The sequence below is a fragment of the Styela clava genome, chromosome 8 (genome assembly GCF_964204865.1).
Source record: "Styela clava chromosome 8, kaStyClav1.hap1.2, whole genome shotgun sequence".
NCBI lineage: Eukaryota > Metazoa > Chordata > Ascidiacea > Stolidobranchia > Styelidae > Styela > Styela clava.
The window spans coordinates 14296007-14315029 of record NC_135257.1 but is presented as its reverse complement, the minus strand read 5'-3'; the positions used below and the strand labels follow the sequence as shown (position 1 = coordinate 14315029).

At 32.0% G+C, this 19023-nt stretch overlaps 1 protein-coding gene across 4 annotated transcripts in view; it reads left to right on the top strand.

The window, feature by feature from the left end:
- The window catches only part of LOC120345352 (uncharacterized), a 43182-nt gene that overhangs the window by 5209 nt on the left and 18950 nt on the right, over positions 1-19023 (top strand). For 3 of the 4 annotated variants that reach the window (XM_078114945.1, XM_039414773.2, XM_078114946.1), the window contains exons 8-27: positions 239-321; positions 1268-1404; positions 3283-3486; positions 3977-4141; positions 5123-5227; positions 6394-6513; positions 7505-7684; positions 7793-7906; positions 8354-8475; positions 8851-8911; positions 9593-9922; positions 10687-10803; positions 11322-11440; positions 14204-14303; positions 15118-15222; positions 16006-16152; positions 16604-16750; positions 17203-17349; positions 17699-17932; positions 18497-18682. In XM_078114945.1, coding sequence (XP_077971071.1) covers positions 239-321; positions 1268-1404; positions 3283-3486; positions 3977-4141; positions 5123-5227; positions 6394-6513; positions 7505-7684; positions 7793-7906; positions 8354-8475; positions 8851-8911; positions 9593-9922; positions 10687-10803; positions 11322-11440; positions 14204-14303; positions 15118-15222; positions 16006-16152; positions 16604-16750; positions 17203-17349; positions 17699-17932; positions 18497-18682 — 2923 coding nt within the window. The remainder of the gene's footprint in view (positions 1-238; positions 322-1267; positions 1405-3282; positions 3487-3976; positions 4142-5122; positions 5228-6393; positions 6514-7504; positions 7685-7792; positions 7907-8353; positions 8476-8850; positions 8912-9592; positions 9923-10686; positions 10804-11321; positions 11441-14203; positions 14304-15117; positions 15223-16005; positions 16153-16603; positions 16751-17202; positions 17350-17698; positions 17933-18496; positions 18683-19023) is intronic. The other variant, XM_039414774.2, reaches the window with a different exon arrangement.

The window sequence follows — 19023 nt, the reverse complement described above, 5'->3', positions numbered from 1 at the left end:
ATGTAAATGGAACATAAATAATGAAATAAATGAAAAGCCAAATTTAAATATCCGAAATAAGGCGGGCAAGATCAAATCTAACTAATATTTTTATTTTTAGTTCAGCTTCACGCCCCCTCAAATAAATTGTTCACGCCCACTTTGTGGGGCATGCCCCACCGTTTGAGAACCACCGTATTAGAGGTTTAAGTCAATAAGATGTTTTACGGGGTAAAACAATTTTTTCATTTCATTTCAGATATTTTACATGCGAGATGTTGCATGGTTTATTTGCGCCTTTGCATAAAGTAAAGAAGTTGGTTCCTAGTACACCAAGGACAGGTTCGTGAAACAATGGTGTTATTTATAGCTTAAATAAATTTTTATTTTTATGTAAACACATCAAGTATGCTTCTGTCAATTTTTCTACCTATTCTTCTATAAAGAAATGAGATTTCTGGGAAAAAGATTTTTAATGAAAAGTTGTAATTTTTGTATAGGAAAATTATGGCTTGATATCAAATTATCTGTTGTATAATTAATAGGGCTGGGGATTTCAGAGGAAACCCTTCAACCGTTAACCAGGTAAAATTAACCGGTTAACCGCAGCGTGACATTTGACGTAAAACAGCACCAACTACCTTGGATGACATTGAATAGACAGACGCTTGTGCAATAAAATCATGAATAATATATTTTGACCGAAAACTGATTCTTAATTTATCATTGTCAAATTTTCATAATCAGCAATATTGAGACCTCAATTATTTTTCACATTTATTGAGTCTGTACCAATACAGTTAGTGATATTCTTTTGAATTAAACCTCACAGGATATAAATTTGCGATAAACTAATGATTTCATTGTAAAGATGATTTGTACCTGAGATGGCAGTTAACGGTTAAAATAAACCGTAACCGTTTACCATCTAAAATCGGTTAACCATTCTTAGTCCTAGACATTACAAGCATCGTACTTATACTTCATGATACAGCAATATGAAAATATGTTGATTTATACGCAGGAAAAATTGGCAAAAAATTTTGATTTTGCTTTCAGTTTTTGCAGACTGTTTAATCTACATGCATTTATCTCAAATTATTTTTTTTGTACGCTTCTCCACTGCGAACAAGGCACTGCACAAGTATAATTTTGTAGGAAAAAAAAGTTTGAGTTTGATAGAGACTGTTGATATCTTGAAATATTTTTCTGTACACTAACACAAACAAAATGTTATTTGAGGAGAGACTTGTGGAACTAACCATAGTTTATTCTAATAATATTTCAGCTTCAAAAGGTCTCATGAGAGAGACTGCTGCAAGTGCCGCAAAGAAGAAAGCGACGACAGGAATTCGTTCTCCCGGTAGTTCAGTGGCTTCAATTAGTTCCACCAGCTCATTCACAGGAGCAAAACCAAAAGGAATTGTAAGTTTATTCAGGTTTTATTCATTCCTATTTTATTCATATATTCAAAATGACTGCTCTCAATCAGACATGCCGGATATCCTGAATTCTTATATTACATAGATCTCCTATATATGGTAATAGCTTTTTTAGAGTAACTACGGTAGCAGCTACATTTGGGGGAAATTTGAGTGAAATAACTCAATTTTGAAAGCGAAAATTCTTTAAAAAAGGTTTATTTTCGAAGATATTCTTAACTTCCAATATTTAAAGTAGTTATATTTTTTGCACATTTCTATCGAGCGTCTAAAATGGTTTGCACAAGTTAGTCTGGAAGTAATTCATGCCTATATATAAGATATTATTATAATAGCTGTATTATAGATTTATTTTTAAATATTTATTGCTATATTGAAATTTACAGATAATTACTGTCTTTGGCCTTATTAAAGATTAAAAGGTTCAATTTAATTACATCAGCTTATAATTTTCCTACCTTTGAAATATTAATAATATACTCATTATTACTGGACGCTTTTATTCTGAAAATTTTCATATTTTGGCATTTGTAAATATTCTCCTCAATCTAATTTTCTCAATACTGTATTTGAGTGTGTTGACTAACCGATGTAATATCACTTTTGAGTGAGTTCTTTTGAATTCCAAGTGAAAGTAACCATGCCTTGAATAATTAGTTTATTCATGCAAAATTTTGACTTTCAGAGTCATTCATATATTGCAAGTTTTGAATTCTAAAATTTTCCCTTAAATTCAAATTTGCAATACTTGCAATATTAAATATATACCGAATTCCTTTGTCAAAGTAATAATTTTGATTACCGGAATCCAATTTTCCAAATCTTGCCTTTTTCCAACAGCGGCAGTTGCAGTTTTTATTCAAACCAAGCTCTTTACAGGTACCGAGTAACTAGCAACAAATATATCTTACTCTATTTGCATAGGAAATATAATAAATGAAATAACTTCATGACTATTATATTTCAATATTAAAATCAAGCCAATTTGCTTTTATCTTCAGGATGAACAAACAATACTTGATTTATAATGATTGTTTTAATAGTTTGTAAATACCAATCTTCGAATACAAATCCTTATCAGTAATGCTGGAACATTGTTAGAACATCAGACAACTTTAGATACAGTAGCTGTGTCCAGGGTCGTAGCCAGGATTTTTTGAAGCGGTGGTTCTGAAATTTATAATTGCGAATTATACTGTACCAGATATCGAATTCGACTGGGGGGCCGGAAAACCCGGGGTTTAAGTGACTTGATATTCCAAAATGGGTTTCGAGTCACGAAAAATTGCTAGGCATGATGTAGAAATTTTTTTTTTCTCATAATCCAAAAGGGGGTCATACCCTCAAAACTCCCCACTGACTACAACCCTAGCTTTGTTGTAATATAGCATCTAAGTATGGCCATACCGTTGACTCCTCTGCTTTACTATAACTGTAGTTTCAATTTCAAAAATTTTGAATGATTGTATGCTTCAACAAAATAGTTTCATCTATTTTTGAAAATTAGTTATCAAAAATTACTTTTAATATAGCACTAATGTCCAATTTTACTTAAAAAAATATAATAAAAGTTATCTCACTATATTAATAAAGGCCACGCATTAGGCATAGCATAAAAAGAAGAAGTCCAATGATGAGTGTAGGTATTACTGCAGATTGCGGTTAAAAATGTATCTACGGTATGTAAAGCAAACAGTTTTTGGAAAACTTAAGATTTATTTGAAAAAATTTGGAATTTGAGGGATGGTATTACAAAAATTTTGTGATAGAACTATCGCAATTGAAAAATTTTCAGCCCTGGATAATACCAATGCAATTACACATTGCCACATGGGTTCCAATGATAAATATTTATATTCAGAAATCAGAAGTCTCTTCAAGGTATCAAAGAAAGACAGCTATGGGTGGAACATCTGCTTTGCAAGAAGCTTTGAAGGAAAAACAACAACATGTGGAATCTCTTATGGTGGAAAGAGATATGGAAAGATCGGATATGATGCAGACAATACAAGAATCTACGTTAATGAAGAAAGAATTGGAAGAACTCCAAATACGATATCAGGAGGTTAGTTACTCTGGATAATAAACAGAATTTCTGATTCTATTTTTCATTATTGCGTAAAGGTTACAAAATTTAATCACATCATTCAGGTGTAACATAATTGGATAGAGCTTGCTAAATTGGAAAAATTTCAGTTTATAAATTTTGTATATAATTGTTAATTCAAATGTCTTTCTGCACACTAACACAAATGCATTTCTATAACGTTTTGTCTGATTGAGATCAGACTGACTTAGATAAGCATTTTTTAACTATCAACAGTCTTGTGCATAATTTTCAGAGTTTTTCATGTTTTCCATTAAATATTCTTTTTACCAATGAAAAATATTTAGCGATTTGTTAGTCAGAAATCTTATTTCTTTTATATCACATATAAAAAACTCGTATACAACATAGACTGGCAAGTGACAAAAGTCTGAAATTCTGGGAATTTTCTAAAATAGGGATTTTACAAACTTATAATGGATTCATTCAACTTTTTCAATCGTTTTAGTTGGTTGTTGAGAAAGAAACTCAAATCGACTCTCTAAAAGAACTCGTAGAACGAGCGGATCTTGAGAAAGTCACTCTTAGGCAAGAACTCAATGAACAGAAAACCAAAGTAGAAGATCTACAGTTTCGTCTTGAAGAAGAAGCAATTAATAAAGATGATTTGCAGGTGGATTTTGTTATACTTTTTTAGATTTTTTTTAGCATTTTGTAAAATATGATTTTAGGATACAAAAAGCAATTTGTAGTTGTTAATCAAAGTATCCCATTTTTTTCAAAATTGAATTGCACATTCATATAAAATTTTTTAGTAATACTATGACTGGAATGGAACTTTTTGTACATATTACTCATAAAATGTGTTTCACTGTTCCTCTGAACAATTCTTTATGTGAGTTGAAGAGTATCTCGAGTATGAGGATGTTGTAATTTCTCTAGTATTATAGGTTCGACTAATCCTACATTCAAAATTAGGCTTGCTACGGGGTTGGATTAGTCAGGATTTAAACCCAAAATCATATATATTGTGTCATTTGTGTGGCTTTTTGATGGAAGGCGTGAAGTGAAAAATTTGCAATCCTGTAAAATGGAGATGAGCTTTAAATATTGTTTGGCTTGTATTTGTTTGAGCTTTGGTGTCATCATTAAAATATTTCAGAAATATCCTCATAATATTAATGGGTGGCATTAATGCTTTTATACATTATCACATTATCACCAAGACTTTTTTTGACAATATCTGTAAAAATAAATGTGCTTTAGGTGTCATCAATCCTAATTATAATATAGTGCTACAATTTTCTTAGCATTCCTAACAAGTATAATACAAGTATAATATGGTGGCTCAATTACGTATTATTTCAGTTGATTTGTCAAGAATTATCTCGGAAAACTTATATATTTTGGATTATGATTTATTAAAAACCTAACTTTGCATCAAATGATGATTATTAATATATTGCATGTTATGTTTGCATGTTTATTGCTTTTATCCCCATTTCAATTTCTTTCATTTTCTTTTCTGCTTTTAACTTTCCTCAACTCAATAAAATTCCTGAAAAATTTGATTCTATCTTGTTTGGATTTAAAATTTCTTTTTCAACCTCATTCCCTCCCTCAAATTTTCGCTTGCTCTCGTTCCCCCTCCTAGTCTGAGGTGAAATCATCTCAGGAGAAAATCAAGGAGTTGGATGCAAGTTTATCCATGGAATTGAGTCGTTCCCAATCACTGCTGAGAGATTTGGAAACCACACGGGTAAAGTTTTTAGTTGTGCTGAACAGAAATAAATATTTACAATTTTAATTTATTTAGTGGTAAATTTATTACAATCTGGGTAAAATGGTCAACCTGCGATACCAACTTATCTTTTTTCATATACTGCTCATTCACACCCTTTGCTCTAAACAAGGCTCTACATAAGCAGATACTGATATGTAAGCATCTACTGTTTTTGAGAGGACTGAATCTTCCTGGCTCGATACTACATCCTTGCTAGATCACATTCTTGGTGAGAATGGAATTTGATGAACTTGAGATCTTCAAATTAAGATGCTAATATGGTTCAAGTCAACGCTCTAATAAGCAAGCTATCGAAACCCACAAATACGGAATTTACTCTAACACATTCTAATTTTGTCAAAATTGGCGTACTAAGTTATATTTTTGTGAGGCCAGTATAGTTATTATTTTTATTTTAGATATGATTTGAGCCTCCTAGGCCAATATTTGAAATGAATAAATTTAGCTTGAAACTGAATTTAGTGAAAATACATAAGTTATATGATTATTTACATTTATTGATGCATGTTTAATATTCGGCATGAGTTTGGATATGCATGCTTGATCAAAATATTGTATTTTTGAGAACGCAGCGATTATTAAGTATCAGAGAATTGAAGTAGCATTGTGCGCGGTTTCGAATTTAATATGGATCAGTGTAGTACATAAGGGATTTCTGTACCACTGTACTTGCCGGTATATATCTATCAAAATTATCATCTTACTGTCAAAAAACTCATTCTGGATTTTATAATTACTTATTGTATGAATATACAAACTGATATTACGCTTCGTGCAGGATCAAGGTCATAGTTTTACAGAAAATTGAGAAAATATTTTGAAACCATATTAAGTCCATGAATGGGTGGCAGTAACATTAGCATGATAATATACTAAATGCTTTGATAAAAATTTGTTTGTAATGTTTTTTTGTTGGAAGACACCCTACAATTCAATAAGTATTATTTCTGGACAATCAAGCAAGTAATTAAATACTAGGAGATTAATATGTTACTTTACTATTCGATATTCAGCATAGCATAATTTTGGAGTTTTCAGAGAGTTCGAATATTCACCTGGCATTTTATTATCAAGTAATTAAAAATTAGTATTATTAGGACTAATGACTTTCATTTTTAAAGGCTTCTGGTGTGGATGACAAATCAAGTCTCGAAGATTTGTACAATGAAAGAGATTCTGCCAATGCTATGGTTGATGAACTTAAAGTAAAACTTGGTCAGCTTGAATATGATTTGCAACAGGTGCCATTTTTAGAACACTCTGTATTTCTCAAGTTGTTTGTTCGAGCATTTTGGTTTTGTTTGTGATGTAAATGTGTTACAGTATCTAATCTTCCTACTAGTGCTATGCTGAGGGAAGTTTTCAGACATTTTGCTATTAGGGTTCTAACTGTTGTCTGTCAAGAACCAATATTTAAGATCTTAGTTTCATGGATAACTTTAATATAAACTTTTCCATTTTTAATGACCCTCATTCATGCCTTTGTCATCCCAAACTGGGGTCCCCGAACCCCCAGGGGTCCGTGATGACTGCACAGGATGTCCGCAACGATATGAAAAGCGTCTGATCAATATTTAATGATTGATTTCAATCAAAATTGCTCCTTTTTGAGCGTTTTGGACGAATATCCATTGCTGTCAGAAGAGGCAATTAAATTTGTATTGCTTTTTGCATTGACCTACATGTGCGTGTCAACATTTTCAGCTCTTACAAATATAATGACAAAATACAGGTCCAAACTTGACGTAGAGACTGATCTACAAGTTTGCTTGTCACAAATTGCTCCGAGAATCGATAAATTATGCAGTGAAAAGCAACCTCATCCATCACATTAACGGCGGTTGTGTTGTAAATGAAAAATTATCCCATCTCATTGGTTAGGCAAAGAAATTAATACGGCACAGAATGGGGGACCGTCAAAACTAAGGTTCACAAATAGGGGTCCGCTGCTCAAAAAGTTCCTGAACTAGACCCTATACAAGCATTCACTGATATTTAACAATATGCAAAAAGACACTATTGTTTCTTCTTGTATCAAAAACAAACTTAAAGATTTTGCCAAAATTCTTTTACTTTTTGTACATAAAGTCTTGGAAGACTTAGCACCAAAATCACCAACCGGCCGATACAGACTTAGGCCAATCACTGATTATGACACCTTGGCTGCTACTTTCTTACAAAATGATATTTTTATGTCTTTTTCCTGTAAAACTCTAAAATTGAATTTTTTAGGAAAAATTGAACAAAACTGATGTGACCAAATTTGAAGATCGTAATTCTGAACTGTTGCAAGAATTAGAAAAAATGAAGATAGCATCGGAAGAAGATGCAAAAAATTTAGAAAGTCAAAAATTGGAATTGGATAAAATAACAAACGAAAAAACAAAATTGGAGAATTCTTTATGTAACCTGGTATGTGTATATCTTCGTTTTGAAAACATCTACAGTGAATATTAAAATAGGGTTTAGCTTGCAAGGCAAAGAATTGAGGGATAAAACACATTTCTTTTTTGCACACAGAAATCTGAAAAAGATATAATGTTGAAAGATCGTGATAGTTCAAATTTTCAAGTTGATGAAATGAAACTTAATTTAGAGGAAAAAGAAAAAGCATTAGACGAAGCACAAAAACAGGTAAAACGAAATGGCAACATTTTTAGCAGCTTAAGAAAGATATTCTGGAGAATATGAAGTTTTTGTTGTTATTTGTGTGGAAAATTTTCATTTAAATGAAGCGTTTCCTCTATTCAGGCGTTGGACATTTAATAGTTAAATCAAAAACATTTAGGTCATCTAACTTAACAGTGAAAAGATTGAACTGAATCAGGGGTGTGCAACAGGCCCCCTGCGGGTCACAATCCGGCCCGCCTAGCCATTTAGTGTGGCCCTTGTCAACACTCCGACAGGTTGTGTCAAAAAGACGCCCATATGGGTAAAAATACATATTTTTTTTTGCTCTTGTCGCTGCGTCAAATCTTAATTCGTTGTATAGATAGAAAACAAAATTTTTCGTGTTGTCCAGCTGGATGTCTGAAGTCTAAACCAATAGTCTAACTGGTGATATTATTTTGCGTATTGCAGATTTCACAACTTCAAAATGACAAGGCTACTTTAGAAAAAGAAAAGGGCGATATACTGAGAAGCAGTGGTGATAGTTCAGCACAACTCATTGCACTTAACGATACTGTGTCCGAAAAAGACAGGTAACATCAAATGTTTAATGATCTAAATTTTACATCATCATTGTTATTTCAATTTTTAAATTCTTACTCTCTCACTATCTCTCTCATTCACTCTCTTTTTTAATATCTTTTTTCCTTTGCCTATTTTAGATCTCATTTTTGCTCCCACACTACACATAAAAAATCTGTTTTTGGTATTTATCCATTATTCAACGGAGCTAGTGTTACTCGCACTTTAGCACAGTTTGAAGGGTTTATATTTATCCATAAATACTGAATAACTAAACATCTGTAGTAAAATTAGTGATTATGATTAAATAAAATTGATCAAATATACTGGCTCCGTTATATGCTTCTAAGTTCTAATATATTTCTTTCATTCTTTTCTCTATTCAGACTGATAGATCACTTGAATACTGAACTCAGAAATGTGCAATCTTCCTTGGATGAAATAAAGGTTTTATTTTATTTTTTTATTATTTTGCTTCAAGTAAAAACATTGTTATTGTCAAACTCTAAATTGTTACCTCATTACTTTTATAGTTCATAGACCAGGTGCATTGTACTATAAGACGTACTGTCTATAAATTTCTCAGATTGGGCTTTTATTCATATATAAAGCGCACCGCATCGTTCTATAAGATGCAACAGTTTTTCAAGCAATACCGGTACTGGTTTCGAATGCAGGCAGTAACGCATAAAACACCACCTGATCCATACATTAGGCGCACAGGCTTATAAGATGGTCCATGAAAAACCGTACTTGTTGGATTAGGAAGTTGTTCAGGTTATAATTATTGGATGTTAAACGCTGAGTGTAATTTTCAAATGTTTTTCATAGTATTTATCTTTTTTGTACCATTTTCATGCCTTCGATCCAGACAAGACTCCACTGTTACATAAAGACCTACTGTTTTTGGATCGAATGACATCTTTCCTTGACAAAGTATTTCTGCAAAAAAACTGATCTTGTTACAATACTTATTTTCAATATTAAACATAATATAAATGGACTAGCAGATATAAGTTTTGGCTTTGAAAGATGATTACTATGATGTTATGCCGAAAAGATGTATTTTATACCTCAAAACAAAATATGATTCTGAGATAATAATTCAAAATTTTACAATATTTTCAGACAACGCACGAAACTTTGTTAACTGCAAAATCATCCTTGGAATCGGAAATTCCTGACTTGAGAACGAAGTTGGAAGAGGCAAGTAAAACACAAGAAGAACTTCGCAATAAACTCAACGTTTCAGAACAAGATGCAAAAACATTGTCTTCCAAATTAAATGAAGCTTCCACTTCTAATCAAGAAACTGTAGAAATTTTGTCCAAAATAAAAGAAGAAAAATCAACATTAGAAAGTAGAGTAGAAGATTTAATGCAAAATTGTCAAAAACTACAGGAAACGTTACATGGAATACAAAAGGAGAGAAATGGATTGGAAGAAGAGAAAAATAAGGTGTGCAGAAATAGCAGTACTCTTGTAGTATGTGATCCAGGTTAGGGTTAGGCCCTAATTTTATACCGATTTTCCTTATTTTAGTTTTAAGTTCAGGGACTGTTTGTGTTAGCCAAGTGAATATACCCCCTGCCCAAAGCTTCCTTCCCTTTACACAACTTGATGAAAAGTAGGCGAACAAAATTAGTTACCTCCATATTGGTACACACACTTCTGGAGCGTCGAAATATCCACATAAAACACTAACTCTTCATTTCTTTTCATATGGTAATTATAAGGGGTAATTATAAGGGGCAAAAGTGAACATGACCTCAACTAGAATCTTTGCTGTTTATGACAAATAACCCTTTCTTACCCTAATCATGACAAATTGTAGCCATATTTATGCCCAAATAAGATGATGTTAGAAACAAATTCATTCGCCTTATTGAGCTCTAAATACAGTTTTCAACCCGATTGGAATTCTTCTCAATCTTTTTTTTTTAATATTCACTAAAACCATTTTTTGTGGTTGTCAGAAATCTATCCTTTTCAACTTGTAATTGACTACTATTTGATAAGATTAAGGTATCATCTGTGCTACAGGACAAACGATTCTGAAATGAATATTTAAATAAACTTAAGTTCACATGTTCGTAATATAATTTAGTCGACAATTCCTGGATTGGAAACTAGTTGAGATACTAGGGTCTGCTAAATGACTAGACCCTCTTGTCAACTTTCCTCTCCTCCTGAATGAAAATCCTAATTGCTAATATTTTTAGATGGTTTCTATTGTGAGTGAAAAAGAATCTTCCATTAAGTCATCTCAAGAGAAAATTAATGAACAAAATACTGAAATTGAACATTTGAAAAAGAAATTCGAAGCTATGCAAAATAAAGTAAGTTGAGTGTCTTTTCATGAATATCCAGATTTTATAAATTCCATATAAATGAGATTAATAATATTCGAAAACTTTCTGTTTAGGAATTCGAATAAATTGCAGTGACTGTTATTTCTATACAATATAGAGCTTTTGTAGTAGTTAATCATTTTATACTGTCAAAGTGAAATTTATTATATATCAGAATAGCAAATAGATTCTTTTAGTTTGTTCAAAATTATATTAAATGTAAAATTCTTGAATATTATTGATGTCAAAGGAGAATGTTTGAAGAATCTATATAAAAAAATGTCTTTATTATGTGTAGTGTGTTTTTACCTTGCATCTTTGAGCTTAAAAGTGGAATTGACAAAAATTGTATTACTACTGCTTTTTCTACAAAAGGAATTTGGTAATTTTGATAAAATTTTTGGTATATAGCCTACATTTGGTTTTTAAGAACTCTTTTTTTTATGCGCTCAACTATGCATTTTACTTATGTTTAGTTTGTTTATCCTTTCTTTTCATATATTCAGGTTATTGAGTTATCAGATGAACATGAAAATCTGAAGAAAAGTTACGAAGATGCTAAATCAACGATATCAAAGCTTCAAGAGCAGAGTGGTGAAGAAACTAAAAACCTGCTTCAACAATTGTAAATAATTTTTTCATCGTCGCTTAAGAAGTATATTGTTTGTTTGATAGACAATTTTACTGGTGTTGACATTTATCCCCAAATTTTTTGTAAATTTTGTGAAAGCTTTTTGTCAATAAGGGTTTAATAATTTCTTATATTAGTTGGCTCCAATCCCCAAACAAAGTTTTAGTTGAGCCTGATTGCGATTTAAACAAAATATCTTTGTTGGTAAGCAAATTGATTGGAAATATAGCGTTTGTTTGATAGACAATTTAACTAACGTTGAAGTCTTTCTCTAATTTTTTGGTAAATTTTATCAAAGGATTGTTTAATAATGTTTTATATCATCATCAGGGATGGCCAATATCGAATAGTTCACTATTTCGAATACATTCGAAATTATTTTTTTCGAATATGAAATTTCGAATACTTCGAAGATAAAATCCACTAATTGAAGCTTATCTAAATGTATGCAGGAATGTCCATACAATAAGCAATGAAATAACTGCTATCTACAAGTTACGACCTAGCTATATTACCAGGCATTTCATATTTGCAGATTACTGCAGTATAATACCATGAGTCATGATAACAGAATTAAATTAATACGGCAATAGTGATATAGATGATGGATTTGAATATTTGCGCAACACAAAATTATTCTAGTAAAACGCCCATACTTTTAAATACCAACCATTGTCTAAATTATTTGCCAAAAAGCGGGATAAAGTATGAGTTATTTTTCCGACTCGTGACAATTTTTTCGTGAGTACAAAAATACGAATCAAAAATTAATTATATTCGGGAACTTTACCACACATTTTAAGTCCGCAGATCGCCGTTGTATTATTGAGTAATAATACTTTTATTATTTTATAAATATGAAAATAGGAATCAAAAACTATTTATAATCGGGTAGTTTACCACACATTCTAAGTCCACAGATCGCCGTTGTATTTTGTAGATACGAAAATAGGAATCAAAAATTAATATTAATCGCGAGTTTGCCACACAATCTATGTCCACAGATTGCCGTGATATTGTGCCGAATATAATTAGTTTTTGATTCTTATTTTCGTACTCACGAAAAAATTGTCGCATGTGAGAAAAAGAATTTATACTTTTTCCCGTTTTTTGGGAACTAATTTGGATAATGGTTGCCATTGGTTTGTATTTAAAAGAATGGACTTTTTACTAGGATGATTTTGTGCTGCGCAAATATTCGAATCCATGACCGATACCACTATTTAAAATGCCTTACCGTGTTAATTTAATTCTATTATCATAACTCAAATGTTGGTAAATCGGGCATTTTACCACACATTTCAAGGCCACAGATCGCTGTTGCATTTCAGAATTATAATGTTTTATTTTGTAGATACGAATCCGAAATTAATTACAATTGGGCAGTTTACCACGTGTTTCATGTCCACAAATACCCGTGGTATTTGGTATTAATGCTTTCATTATTTTATCAATAGGAAAATAGGAATCAATATTTAATAATATCGGTCAGTTTACCACACATTTTATGTCCACAGATTGTCGATACAACCATGAGTTACGTTGAACAAAATTAAATTAATACGGCATGACATTTTAAATGCTGGTACTAGTCATGGATTGGATTATTTTGCGCAACAAAAAATCATTCTGGTAAAGGATCGATACTTTTAACTATCGTTATCAAAATTATTTGCCAGAAATTATTTTCTAATAAATCGACTTGTTTTTCCATCTTTGACAATTTATTGGATATCGTAACAATGACGGGTATAAATACCGTATTTCCCGGCTAATAAGTCCACATGGCAAATAGGACGATGTCTATTTTAAGCACTCAAAAAGTTTTTTTTTCCATATAGGCCTCCAATAATACGGGTAGAAAAATTGTGTCCCTGTTGTTCAGTTATGCTGATATGCGCTAATAATTTTATGTGTTTAGAACCAGATCATGTTAGTTTGGTAGAATCATACTCACAGAATTAACTATTTTTAACAATTGAGCGATAAATTTAAGTTGTAAAGCGGCAATCATTTTGGACAACCTTTATTAACCCGAATGTTGAAATAATTTTGGAATGTGACAAGTACTACATTGTACGTGCACGGGTTATTTCGCAGCTGTGTTTTCCTGTCCCTGTCGTGTTCTGCTGAATCGGCAAAACGAAAGGGTCGCAAATCACTTTATCTCGGTGGCCGTGTTTCTCTTTAAAGTAACGATAACCGACCTGCGATTAAATATCATGATTGATATAATAATAAGCAGGCCACATAGAAATAAAATTAACATACTTTTTCAAATGTGCAAATGTGTCGCAACACTATGCGACGTACGGTCGCACAGAATATGAACAAACAAAGTGCCGATTGTATTTCATCGTCATTACAATACGTGAGACAGCGTAAAAAGTCGTTTGAAGATTCCCGTGAAACGAAACACCACGTTTACGGCGAAAAGTGGCTACTATTCGGAATTATTCGAAAATCAGCCGAAAAGGTATTCGAATACTTTGATATTCGAATACATTCGAATATTCGATTCGTTTTGGACAACCCTGATCATCATATATCTTATATTAGTTAGCTCCAATCTCCAAGCAAGTTTCTATCTGCGCAGGATTGAGATATAAATGAAATATCTATTTTTTGTTAATCAAATTGCTTAGTCAGAGCTCATGTTCGTTGTCCTGATTTGGCATGTATCCAAGATTTCTATCCAGCAGCATTGCCATATTTATTTCCTACACTTTCCAAAATATTACATTTTGTAAATTTCAGACAAGAACAGAGAGAAGCTAGTGAAAAACAGCGAGAAATGGTTGCAGATAGTACAAAACATATGAATGAAATGTTGCAACAAAAAATTTCTCTGGAAGAGGTTAGTCATTTTCAAGTTATGGTATATTTGAGGTTCTATAGACATAGAAGGCATTGTTGATGTAATTACTTCAAATACTTGAGTTGCTGAAATTTAAATAAAATTTTAATTTGAGAATAGGTAGTTACTTGATAATATGCAACAATTTGGAATAGTCAAAATAATTTAAGGGTTTGATTTTAATTATCATACATAGTTAGTAATTTTATTTGTGTAGTTTTATCCAAGATTTAAACTAAATTTTGTGCTAACCCTTAGGTGATACCATGATATCTTACTTTTTCCGTTACCTCTTTTGTTTGATTTACTTGGTTCAAGCTTGTAAAGCTGATGATTAAATAATAAGTACTCCGTGTTAGATACTAATAACAAAAAATCTTTTTTACGACATGCACTCTCAAACAGGATACAAATGTAAATTCATTTCAATATAATAATATCTACTAACCTGACTTTGACGTTTGTGTCTGTAAATTTTGTCAGTATATGTAGTGAAAGTGACTTTGCCATCTCTAGCTTTTTTTCTAGTATTGTGCTTTGATTTTGTTTATTGGTACACCAAATCTATTCGTAATATAGTATTTGTGAGTCTGTCACTTTTTATCAATATAATTTTTAGTTATTTATTGCTTGCTTCGTGCAGGCATTTTTTGTGATCTAATTTGCTACCAATGATAATTGTAACACTACCTCATCTCTCTGATTGAGCACTGGCTCTCTATCTTTCTTTTTTCCTCTCCAATCTCCCTCTTTCTCTTTTTGTCACAATTCTCCTTTGTGCCGTGGTCATTTTATAATATCAATGCACAATAAGGAAATGGATGGCTTGAGTTCATCTTTGAAAAACTTGCAAGACTCTGACGAGAAATTGAAAAAGTTAATTGAAGACACAACTTCTGAAAAGCAGCAACTTGCTAAGGTGAGATGTACTTTTAATTATATGTCAATTCGTTCATTTTTGGGGTTATGAGATATTATTCAGCAATCGAACCTTGGGAATGCTGGTTACATTTAGAGATTTACATTCGTATGGTTCATTTTTACTCTGAAATTTTACACAAATTCATGTTTTTCTGCAAAATAAGCAGGTTTTGCCTGAAACAAATCTGAAGTCTTTAAATTAATTTACTTTATATTCGTATAATATACCTTTTGAAGACATTCTTTCTGTCAAAAGTACCATCACTTGAAATTACTGTCTCCAGTTCTGCCTTATTCAGTACAATCAATGATCAACATTATGGCTCATCATGCTATACGTTGGGATTTTAGGAACCTCCCATTGTACCTCTGATTGCCCTACGCAGGTTCGAATCCTGTGTGGGGATAATTTTCTGCAAGAGGATTGGTGGACTGCTAGCCATTGTAGGGTGGTTGACATAACTGCTGGTTTATTCAGGCTTCCTCCACCATCAAGTCCATGTATCTAAAACGAATAACTGACGAACTAATACTATACCTGACATGGACTGGTATGGTAACCAGACAAGAGGTTGGTAGGGCATATGAATAGGCCGTCTTATCGGCTTTCCTCTTCCCTGGGATAAATGTAAAAACCCTATCCCACGATTGAGAAGTTGCGAGTTGGCAATCACTCACCCATTATGATTACACTACTGTCGTCAATCTTTTTGAATAATTCAATATTATGATCATTGATAGTTCTTATATATGTGATTGTCAATCTTGAACAATTTTTTAGCAAATTGATGATTTAAATACTGAGAACGAAGCTCTAAAATGTAAAGAAAGCAGTCTGAAAACAATTGTTGAAAAATCTGAAATTGAGATATCCGAGAAAGAAGAAAAGTTGAAAGAGTTAACAAGTGAACTCACCAAAACAGCCGAGGTGAGTCGAGAAGTAGCTTTGATTTTTAATTTAATTTACCCATATATCGTAGTCCAGTAGTTCTCAAATTTTCGGCTATTTTGAAACTTTCTATTCCTTCCTCAGCATACATAAAAGATACTTTATTTATTCAATTTTCAATGAAACCTTATCTAGTGTCCATATCCAGAGTGCAAGTCGTACTTCCGCTTTTGATTGTGTAAATAATGTGTGCATGGATGAGTATTATAGTAATAATAAAGAACTAAATAATATTAGTAATACTTCAGCAAATACAAAGCAAAATACTTCCATGCCAAGAAAACCATCGGGTGGGAAATGTTGCAGTAGTCTGTTTAGCAGTCTGACCTCAGTCGGACGAAACGTCTCAGAAATACATTTGTGTAGAGCTCAGCTTGACTCTTTAATTCAGTATAATTATACAGTTGTTTGAATTTGTTTTTTAATTTAGACATTGACCCATGTGGAAAATAGTTTATCAAACGAGACGACTGCTAAAGAAGAGCTACAGAAAAAATATGATGAAGTAGTTTCAGAGAAAAACAATCTCGAAACAGAATTAAATGAAACCAAGAACAACTATGAATCATCTAAACAGGTATATGACAAATTTTTCATAATTACTGGTTTGCAACCTGGACCAATTTTAGTTGGGGCAAAACAATACTAATTTCATGAGTTCTCCTTATGTACCGTTGTGTAAAGAAAATTAACAAAACCAAACTATGAAAAGAACTGAACTCAGTCATTTACCTATTACTGTTGTTGACTAGACTAGATCCGAAACAATAAGAAATTTAGGTTGATAATAGATTTGAATAGCAGTTTTTAGAATAGATAACCAACTATTGGAGTGGGTTATTTTGTAATACTTTTAAAATTTATGGTGTTTTCACATTGTCACTCTGAACAAGGCTGAAGCAGATTCTGATATGTAATAAGCTACTTCTTTTGAAGTTTTATTGGTAGTTGAATATATTGTATATGGTTGAGATTGAATCGATTGACAAGCTCTCAATAAATTGTATTAATATTTTCTTTATTTTTCAGAGATGTGATGAGCTCTCCGTTTCTCTGGATGAAGAGAAACAATCTAGATCATTTGTTGAATTGGCAATGCAGAATTCAGAAAGTGAGAGAAACTCTGTCGTCAAACAATTAGAGGATGCTAAAAATGAATTAACTAGGAAAGAAGAGGTTCGTTACGGAATTTTAGATATCATATTTAATTTTTAGCCAAATTTTGTATATTGGTTATTTGGAGAAAAATATATTGGGTTTCTTTCACTCGAATGTTTATTCAAAATTTATAATATATATTATAGTGTATTCGAGCCACAATACTTAATATTTGCTGGAATCCATCATGTTACATTACCATCTTCTATCGAAGTCCATGCATCAAAACAATTAACTAGTCAGATACTCGTACATCCAACCTGTACTTGTAACGAAGTGAAAGCCAGCTGCCCGCCATAGAATTTAAACATTTCAGACTCATTCTTGCTCTTGATAAAAATGATGAAAAATCTTATTTTTCATTCAGAAAACATTTGAACTCGTGGATGAAATTCAAAAATTGAAAGATGAATCGGCAAAATTACAATTGAATATAAATTCTTTGACCGAAGTCAAAGTAGAACTGACTGAAACAAATTGCAAACTTAATCTTGACAAAGAAGAATTGAGCAAGTCAAATGAAACACTGAAACAAGATTTAGGAAAAGAAAGGGAACTTTGTGAACAAAATGAAAAGAATTTGAACGATGTTACCCAGCAAGTATGACAAGCTCTATTAGTAATAAATATTTCTTTTGTTATTAGTCAATCATAATAACCAACATTGAGAACTTCAACCAAGTGATAAATTTTCGGCATATTTCTCATATATACTGTATTTGTTAGATACTAGAAAGTGAGTGTCCCAAGTTAGGAGTGAAGGTGGCAATCCCATGGTTCAATGGAATTTTTCCACGAAACGTTGGGAATCGATGGGTTTTGGGGCAAAAGACCTAATAATACTTTGTGTAAATATTTGCATCTTGTTACTTATCCATTTTAATCAGTAAGTATGTTGATAGGTATTTGTCTGTCTGTCTGTTAGATGCACGCGATATCTCACGAAAGCGAGATTGAATCTGCTCCAGATTTTGCATGTGCATTCATCATATGTCGTACCAGAAGCCTATTGATTTTGGATGAATTATGTCGTATAATTAGCGAGTTATTAATTAATTAGTGATGGGACACAAGGTGTCATTATGGAGTAAGAGCGCTGTTTTGGGGGATCCCCTAACTTTCGATCGATAAGTCTTCGGTCTCTTACCGATATTCTCGTTTTTAGTTTGAAAAGACCTGCGGTGAGTTAGAAACTGTTCAAAAAGAGTTTGAATCATTGACGATAGTTAATCAGCAACAAATTGCCTCATTCAAAGAACTTGAATCGAAATCTAAAGATCTTGAAACCGAGAAAAATACTTTACAACAGAAACTTGGCTCTTTGTCTGAACAACATGGGAATACAGAACAGGTAAACAGTTTTCACTCTGAATTTTTGTTTCATTCATTTTCATTTTAGCCGAAGATCTATGCCAACCGGTATTACTGGTATTTATTATACAACAATAAAGTTATTGGAAGCTTTTATTACATTAGTGGTGGCTATTGTCCTGTATCATTGAGGTTTCCAGGGTTCACTGCTTTGCGTCGAGCAAAATTACTTGAAAATGAGAATTACCCAGTTCTGTAACTTTTTATCTGCTTAGATTTTAAACTTAAAGGCTGTTATTATCTTAATAGTCCAGAAATTATACATATTATTTATTTACGTATTTATTTATTTATATTTTTATTTACATTTTCATTTTATTA